This window comes from Exserohilum turcica, assembly GCF_000359705.1.
Source record: "Exserohilum turcica Et28A unplaced genomic scaffold SETTUscaffold_20, whole genome shotgun sequence".
Classification (NCBI taxonomy): Eukaryota; Fungi; Ascomycota; class Dothideomycetes; order Pleosporales; family Pleosporaceae; genus Exserohilum; species Exserohilum turcicum.
The window spans coordinates 490,197-499,599 of NW_007360026.1; the positions used below are offsets into that span (position 1 = coordinate 490,197).

At 45.2% G+C, this 9,403-nt stretch overlaps 2 protein-coding genes across 2 annotated transcripts; both read left to right on the forward strand.

Moving 5' to 3' along the window:
- Positions 1-920: 920 nt before the first annotated feature.
- SETTUDRAFT_47467 (uncharacterized protein) lies at positions 921-2,934 on the forward strand (the record flags this gene model as incomplete). The annotated part of the gene is made up of 2 exons (XM_008027732.1): positions 921-2,039; positions 2,128-2,934. The coding sequence occupies 2 exons, from the start codon at positions 921-923 to the stop codon at positions 2,872-2,874; spliced, it is 1,866 nt and encodes a 621-aa protein (XP_008025923.1). The 3' UTR covers positions 2,875-2,934.
- A 3,592-nt stretch (positions 2,935-6,526) lies between these two features.
- Positions 6,527-7,701, forward strand: SETTUDRAFT_109963 (uncharacterized protein; the record flags this gene model as incomplete). Its single annotated transcript, XM_008027852.1, has 2 exons — positions 6,527-7,089; positions 7,170-7,701. The coding sequence occupies 2 exons, from the start codon at positions 6,527-6,529 to the stop codon at positions 7,699-7,701; spliced, it is 1,095 nt and encodes a 364-aa protein (XP_008026043.1).
- Positions 7,702-9,403: the final 1,702 nt, after the last annotated feature.

Here is a 9,403-nt window from a genome sequence, read left to right on the forward strand (position 1 = left end):
TCAGCCATCTCAATTTCTGGATTATTATCCATTAGTCGTTTGCTTTTGCCTCTAAGGTCCTTTAAGGCTAGTCTTTTTTTGTTATTTTTATTGTTTTGATATGTCTGTGTTTCTTGCTGAATTTGAGCTTTAATAAGCTCCTGCGTTCCTATTAGCCCCTCTAGTCTTGGCATTAGAGCCCAAGCTCTGTGAGAAAATTCTCACAGGCGTGAGATAATAAAGGAAGGCCTCCTTCTTCTCCCTACTGCGCGCTAGCGCCTTAGCTGCAGGTGTTGAAAGTGCTGTTAGTCGATTCCTCGTGGTCGGTTCTCCTAGATAGCGTGCTTTCCTAGCGGTTTCCGGAAAACTCGAAGTTGGTGTTTGTGAGTTGGTAGTTAACTTAGCTATTATAGGTTTTCTAGGTTTATTACCTTAGGCTAGCCCTTATAGGTAAGTATTGTAAGATTAGTCTCTGGCTTAGTAGAGAAATAATATCTACTATAGTTTGAAAGTAGTATCTTTTAGTTATACAGTTATTAATAATACTTTGTAACTATTTAAACCTAACCTCACTACTAATTCGGGTTTTAGCCCGTTCCCTGTCGTTTTCTATATTTTAATAACCTACCGCTGCCACAACTAGCGCGCTACTAAAAGCAGCGCGTAGTCTAACTAAAGCCGCAGATAGGAACCTTACCCCTTGTACGCTAATTATGCATCTAACTTGAAGGGGCGCCGAATTTGGGCCGAATCATGCTAGGTATTGTCAGGTCCTAGTCGAATACGAGGGGCACATCTAGATGCAAGCTCACATAGTACCATGCGTCTCCTTTGAAAATCTATATAATTACAGAAGTAACCACATATGCGATCGTTTCCTTCCCACGACACTTCAAAGCTATTCAGCAAATAGTTCCCAAATAGCAGTCAAGTTCATCAACATGTTTTTGTTTGGCCAGTCTCCTGATACACCAGGCGAAATTCCGATTCTGGGAATTACTCTCGGGCGTCTCGTCACTCTTGTGGCGGCTTCACTCATAACAATATGGGCCCTGCGTTCCTGGGCTCTACCAAAGCCAATTCCAGGTATACCATACAGACGCAAGGCTACTCGTAGCATCCTCGGCGACATTCCGGATATGCTGGGGGCAACAGCAAACTCGGATAAAACATACATGGAATGGGTTCAAGAGGAGATGCAGGGGATGAATTCGCCAATCATCCAGATGTTCATTCGGCCACTCTCTCGGCCAGTTCTAGTCCTAGCCGACTTCCGCGAAAGCCAAGATATCTTAATGCGACGAAGTAAAGAGTGGGACCGATCCGACATGTTGGCCGAGCTCTTAAAGGGCCTACTTCCTGGTCACCACCTTGTACAGCGCACTAACCATGTTTGGAAATCACACCGAAGGCTACTCCAGGACCTCATGTCTCCGTCATTTCTGCACAACGTGGCCGCTCCCGCCATTTACAACAGTGCCTCCTATCTCATTAGCTTGTGGGACGCAAAGGCGCAGCTAGTTGGAGATCAGCCTTTCAGCGCACAGGACGATATCTACATGGCGGCTCTGGACGCTGTGCACGCCTTTGCTTTTGGTGAAAAGTTCGAGCACAACGCAACACGCTCCAAGCTTGAATCTCTCAAAGGCTTAGGGCCTGAAGCCATTGCCAGTTTGCAAAAGACAAATGCTACCAATGGTGTTGTTAAGGCTGCAGAATTTCCCGAGATAGACCTTGACCCTGTCATAACTGCAACACTTGATCTCACCACGGCTGTCGAGAGGCTCCAAGGCTCGCCATTGATGAGGTTGACATGGAAACTCATGGAACTAACACCTTCCATGCGCCGCTCAAAGAGCATCAAAGATAAACATATCCTTCGGGAGCTGCAGCGGGCTGTGGATCATCTAACACTCTCAGATCAGCAGCAGCAGAGTGATAGTGGCGACACGCATCAGCCAATTCGATCGGCTGTCGATCACATGGTGCAACGCGAGAAGCAACTAGCCGAGAAAGAGAACAGAGCTCCGCAGTACTTCTCGCATACAATGATGATCGAGGTAAGTGCTCCTCGGCCAAGGTTTTTCGGCTTCACTTGACGCACTACTTTGCTTGATTCAGATGCTGACTAAAGTTCCCTGCATTTAGACATTTGGATTCGTAATCGGGGGCCATGAGACGACTAGCACAACATTGCTATGGGGACTGAAGTCGCTGGCTGACCACCAAGACGCCCAGGTAAAACTGAGGCGTTCACTGCAAGCCTTGTTCACTGCAGCAAGGTCTGAGAATCGAGCGCCCTCCATCGAAGAGATAACCAGCACAGAGATTCCCTACCTCGATGCTGTTATCGAAGAGATTCTTCGCCATGGGGCAACGAGTCCTGCCCTTGACCGCCAGGCTGTAGTTGACACTCAAGTGCTAGGCCACCATGTCCCCAAGGGCACAATTCTTCTAATGCTTACGCAAGCGCAAAGCATGAGAAGCCCTGGTTTTGAAATCGACGAGAATTGCCGCTCCCAAACTTGCCAAACGGCCAAGCAACAGGGTAAACATCGCACCGAGTGGGATCCACTAGATATGAACTTGTTCAAGCCCGAAAGATGGCTGGTCCCAGCTCCCACCCAACCTTCTCCCGAAAAGGAGGATCATGTTGACGCTAAATATGTATTTGACAGCGCGGCTGGACCTATGCTTGGCTTCGGGCTAGGATTAAGAGGTTGCTTTGGTCGGAGATTGGCGTATCTCGAACTTAGAATCTTGGTAACGCTGATTATATGGAACTTCGAGCTCCTCCCCTGCCCCAAGGAGCTATCTAAATACAGTGTCAAGATGGGTGTCACGAGCAGGCCAAAACTGTGCTACGTGAGTCTGCGGAAAGTCGAGTTTGCTTAAAGTCGAATTGCGCGGAGAATGGGATCAATGTCACCCTGCAGAAGAACACCTTCCAATTCGTCCTCCACTGCCAACAGCCAATATGACCGATTAGGTACAATTTAAAAGTACTATCTCGATATTATTACATAGCACTGTACGGAGGTGACTGTCAAAAGTTCTTGCTAGCGCCACGCTAAGCCGCCAGCTTATCGGCCCGACTATTCTTGGCGCCCACACCAATCTTTTGAAGCTGGCGATAGCTTGTATACTCATTTTTTTGAGTGTTTTTGATCTACTATGGCTCTAAATACGGATATATCAACCCGCTCTTTTATTGTTGCATTGAAGTCACCTTTTAGTGGCAAATCTACACGCGAAATCGCAGAAATGACAGGCATATCGCCGCGTACGATCGACTTAATTTATAGTAGAGCCTGCTAGCGAGGCTTTAAGCCTAACGCACGCCTAATTAAGATCTTTCTATAGTACCTTAAAGATGCCCTACGCGCAGGCCGCTCTTGTAAATAAGAAGAAATACACAACGCTACTCTTAAGAACGTACGCCGCGATAGGTATAGGAGAGAGAAGAGCTGCGCTAATATTGCTAGTGATCTTAGTGTTCACGGCTACAACGTCTCGTCGTCCACCGTATAGAGAGTCCTTTAAGCAGCTAGTTACAACAAGACAAAGCTAACAAGGAAGCCTAGGTTAATAATAAAGATAAGATAGGAAAGACTTAAGTGGTGTTTTGCCTATAAAGATTGGACACTTGAAGATTAGAAGAACGTTATTTAGTTAGATAAGACTTCTGTTGTTCTCAACCACCGTTGCGATAGCTATTGTGTGTGGCGACGCCTAGATGAAGTCTTTACTAAAAGTGTTATCCAAGAGCGGTGGAAGGGCTACTCTGAATTTATGTTCTAGGGCTGCTTCACGTACGACTACAAAGGTCCTTGCCATGTCTGGAGGCCTGAGACTGCGCAGGAGAAGAGAGACGCCGCTCTCTAGATTGAAGAGTTGAATAAGGCTCTAGAGCCTCTCATAAGAGAGGCGTGGGAGCTTACAACAGGCATGAAGAGGCTTAGATTACGTAACAAGCCTGGCAGAGTTCCACAATGGAGATGGGTAAAAGAGACAAGTAAGCTGGCTCGTGAGAGCAGTCATGGTGGCATTGATTAGTGGCGTTACTAGACTTAAGTTCTTATTCTAAAGCTAATTCCCTTCGTAAAGGAGTGCCAAAAAGAGAGACCACGTGTCTTTGTTTAAGAAGATAAGGCACCTTCGCATACCCACCACGCTCAAAGAACTATATACCAAAACGCTAAGGTGGAGCAGCTCCCATGGCCAGGCAATTCACCTAATCTCAACGCTATTGAAGCAGCCTAGCTATGGCTTAAAAGAAAAACAACACGAAGAGGCGCACTAAAAAGTCGGGCGGAAGGGACAAAAGTATGGCAACAGTACTAGGATGAGCTACCTCAACATCAAATTCAAGCTTAGATAGAGCGTATTCCGTTTTATATTCAAGAAATTATTAAACTTAAAGGTGGCAATGAGTACAAAGAGGGGCGGCGGGACCGATCTACATAGCTTCGGCCCTATTTTCGGCGGTAATCAATGCACCCCTGTCAGCAAGAACTTTTGACAGTCACCTCCGTATATTCGTACATCTGTCACCCTTCGAACTGGGCTTAATCAAACGTGACGGACATCTGAATGGTTGCAGTTTAAGTGGGCTAACGTCCGCTACTGTGCAGCAAAAAAACCCTTACTTATGCCGAAAATGACCAATCGGATTCAAAGGAGCATGGACTTCCGTTTCACTGTTGTGATCCGATTGGTCATTTTCGGCACAGGGTTTTTCGGCATGCAGTGACAGACGCTACACACACATAAGGTAAAGCCTCTTATCGTACTTCTTTAGCTTATTGACTATTATTTTTCCGAAACTAGCATGGAATACCCACGTCAAACATTAAGCTCCATGCCGATGTGAGCACTAACCACAAGCAGATTAAGATAAACGAGTAACTCCTGGCTCTAGTAAGCATTACCAAAGACCACAATTCCACTTGCAGTGAAGCTGATGATCACCCGATAGATTTGCAAATGAAGGTGCCAATAGTAGATATGATGTATCAGTGGACGAGACATCTGTTGTTCTGGGGCCCAGTAATGAAGAATGGTACATCCACCCACTTTTTCGAACAAAATCCTGAGCCTAAAGCCAACACAGCATCTTTTGACTGAATTCTGACTCTAGATCCAAAGAGGATACTGTTACGCGTCAACCTAACAGGCAGAGTGGGGAACAGTAATGCAGAATTGCTACACCGCAATGCAAATTACCCCGTGCGACATTTTGTAAGCTCTTTGTAAGTACAGAGGTGGCTTTCAAAAGTTCTTGCTGACAGGGGTTCCTTGGTTACCACCGAAAATATAGCCGAAGACTAAGAATTATACTATATTCGCAACTAAAAGCCCTTAAAATGGAAGTTTGGAGAGAATAATAGCTACTAAAGTATACACTTACAGTAATACACTAACTATATTAAGCATTATTTTTTGCACGCTAAGTAAATAATGGAAACGTTATCACGAGAATTCGGTCCGATGGATCCGCGCCTTAGCAAGAACTTTTGAAAGCCACCTCTGTAGGAAGGCTCACTATATATAATCTAAATCAATCTCCGGCTGATCAGGGGCTCAACAAGTGGCTTTATCTAGCTGGATTTGTATACTTGATCGGGGATAGGTCCCACTTGTTCCATTTTTTGATTAGCTTGTAGTAGTTTGTCCTAACGAGACAGTATACCAAAAAGCCTTCCCCCCTCCTGACAGCTTTTGTTGTCGAATCAAGGGATATCGTTTCTTGTGGATATATTGAAAACCCTACCTGTGGAATAGTACTGTAGTAAAGAGCAAGAGTAGTGCACCAGAAGATACTCCTGTAATGGGCTGTACGCCCTAAGGGCTTGGCGATGCCCAGGAACACGTTCTTCGTACATTCCATGCGATCGATCGAGTATATCCACGCAACTACCCAGTCGCTAAGACAAGCTTTGAGACTTGCGCTACCTTTTTGGTTAAGTGGTCTGCGTGAGTAGTTGTAGGCTAGGATCAATAGAGCCCGCCCATTATAGCTCCTGGTTGCAGATATATCAGTTTAGCTAGCTCACATAGTATCGGACAAAAGACGGAACTCTGATAATGCGGTGACGAGGTTAATTCAAGCAATAGACTGAAGATGGAAGGAGGCTAAGAACTAGTGTTGTTTGTGTGTTTCAGTTTCTGGTTTTGAGCTAACTTGGATAGTAGGGGTGTAGAATGCTGCATCGAGTCTAGATCCCGGCAAAGACACCCGGCCAATCATAGAAGGTCAGATGCTGGCCTGTGCGATTTGACATAGCTTCGGAGGCAGGTGTGGCCGTTATCTACAGGAGCTTGCCAAGCTCGGGCCGAATCTATATTGAACAAATGCGAATAGATTCACAAGTTGCATGGACGGTGCAGGTATAAGATGTTACACGAATGGCAGGTAGTCTGTGATAAACGAATACACGAACAACAACGGACGCAGTCGACGACGGTGAGTGATTTTTTCCCGAAACGCCCACCAAAAACCTTGTTCCTTCATCACACCCCTTTCCTGCCTAGGCAATTGATCGGTATGTCAATTACCCCGTTACCGTCTTCGCAGACCGCAATTGTCCAGGACAATGCAGGCCAACCAATCTGCACACTAGATGCGCCCGTGCCAAAGCTCCTGCCTAAGACGGTACTTGTGAAGACGATAGCGGTGGCTGTGAACCAATGTGACCATAAGATGGGCACCAACTTTCCCACTCCGGGCGCCATCATTGGTTCTGATTTTGTTGGAACTGTGGTGTGCATGAGCCCCGAGGCAGCTCGGCTCAGGCCGGATTTAGAACTCGGCGATATCGTCTGTGGATACGTCCATGGATCGAACCCGGCCGAGCCGGGGAACGGGGCCTTCGCTGAGTACCTCAGAGCTCACGTCCAATTGATCTACCTGGTTCCCAAGGGTATGCCCGAGTTAGAGGCGGCGGCTTTGGGTGTTGGACTTGGGACTGCGGCTCTGGCGCTATGGAAGGCGATGGATCTACCTGCGTCACCAGTGGATCTGTTGCCGTTGGATAGCCCACCAGTCTACGTGCTCGTCTACGGTGCAAGCACTGCCTCTGGGACCATGGCATTGCAGCTGCTCAAACTGTAAGATCCCCCCCCCCCCCGATCGTCACTCTTTGTTCGAGATCTCGTGGGTCAAAGACGGTCGCTAAACAGGCCGATAGGTCCGGTTATACACCCATTGCAACATGCTCCCCGCAGAATTTTTCCCTGGTCAAATCTTACGGGGCAGCATACGTGTTTGATTACGCAGACGAGGCCACGCAAAACGAGATAAAGCAATTGACAGGTGGCAGATTGGCATACGCACTCGATTGCGTCACGGACAGTTCGTCGGCAGCGTATTGTGCTTCAACCATGGCTCGCACAGGGGGTCGGTACATCACGTTGGAGCTGTGTTCGGAGGACCTGAAACCGAAGCGGAGATCTATCAAGCAGGACTGGATCTTTGCGCTGGACATCTTTGGGGAGCCAATCCCACTCAGCAGGGGCTATGAGAGGGAGGCCAGCCCCGAAGTGCACCAATTTGCTGTGAATTGGTATCGTGTATTTCAGAAACTTATTGACGAAGGCAAAGTACGTCCTCATCCACTGCAGGAGCTGGAAGGGGGTTTCAGCGGGATCATAGAGGGAGTTCGTTTACTCAAGACGGGCTCTGTTTCTGGAAAGAAGCTAGTTATTGCAATAGGCTCGTAGTCTATCCATACTGTCGGGATGTTATCTTACCACGGGGCGACTAGTACCTCGCTATAACCTATCTGCTATACTATTGCTAGTGCTATAGACTGTGTTTAAAGATTCTCGTTATTGGAAGACCAAAGAAAACGAAAATCTTAGATTATTAACTTTGATGCTTGAATTTTGTAATGTTTTCTACTCTATAATAACCGTTTGATAGAACTAACTTGAGAAGATATACTGGAATTAAAACAATTGAGATTATGTACATTTAAGCTTTACTTTAACTGCAGATTTTTACTAATTGCTCTATCCATCTACTTAATTAGAAATTAGTTTGTTATGCTACACTACTATATGTTAGTTTTTTAATATATCAACTTCCTTTCTTTTAGAATTTAATCAGCTAGGTGATATTAGTTTCAAAACCACGATTTTCTTGATTACATATTGCTGACATCACGCCACTATAGCATAGGGGGTGGCAAACTTCTAAAGGGCACCTCCATAGAGGTCGGAATAGACTGGCAAATGGGTCTCCACCTCGGGATCTCTTTTTCCACCATAGCTCTCTCCGTACTAGACCTAATTAGGCAACTAATAGCTTATCTTATAGCCCTAACTTAGGTCTACAACTAACTAATAGAAAGTAACACGCTAGCTAGAGTAGGTAAAAAGTTATTAGCCTACCCACCTTGCCAAGACTTGGGTCTCCACATGCTAGCCCGAAGAGGTATAACTTCCTACCTACTCTAGCTAGCGTACTTCTTAATATAAGTTAGTTATAGATTCATATTAGGGCTACAAAATAAGCTATTAGTTGCCTAATTAGGTCTAGTACAGAGAGAGCTATGGTGGAAAAAGAGATCCCGAGGTGGAGACCCATTTGCCAGTCTAATTGGACCCTTGCACTGCAAAGACCCCCGCCACTATCAACAGGGTCCAACGTAACCCTGAATGCGGCTCCTACATTTGGGAGGGGGGGCGGGTAGGTTTGTGACAGCTGATCGGGCATACGACGCGGCTCCGAGAAAGTCCGCTTCTGTTGATGCCACGCAACACACAAAAGCGAAGTGCGAGTACTGTAGGTAGTCAGTGCGTGCAACTGTTCAGCGGATGCAACACTATCTGCACCTTCTTAAAATAGACCCACCTACTTTAACGCATAATAACTCTACTACTATAACTCTAATTAAGAAAGCGCTTATAGTAGTTAATCTATAAAATTTTAAAAAATAACTCTTATATAAAGTAGCTATAAAAATGTTTAGTATTATATTATTAATGTTGATACGCTACTACTATATATGAACCTAGTTTTAGATAGCTACTATAAAAAATATTAAATTACTCACTATATAATATGAAGCTAAGCTTATAAAGTATATATAAAAGCTTTTTCGTTATAGGCTTATACTTACTAAATTTATAGTAAAAATTTTTATATTAAATATCATAAAATAAAGGCTATTGAATAGCTAGGTTATATACAGAGGTGCCTTTTAAAAGTTCTGTCTGCCAAGAATAATTCAGCTAAAGTGCGGCCGCCTTAGTCGAGGCTTGTCTCTTTCCTCTATATACTTGTTACTACCTTATAGCTTAATTATCTTTTAGATATAAATAAGAATCCACTTAATCTAAGCTTAGATCTTAAGTTAAGAAAGGTCTCTCTAGCAATTCTGCTAGACTCTAACTACCTTAGCCCTTGACTATAGAGCTC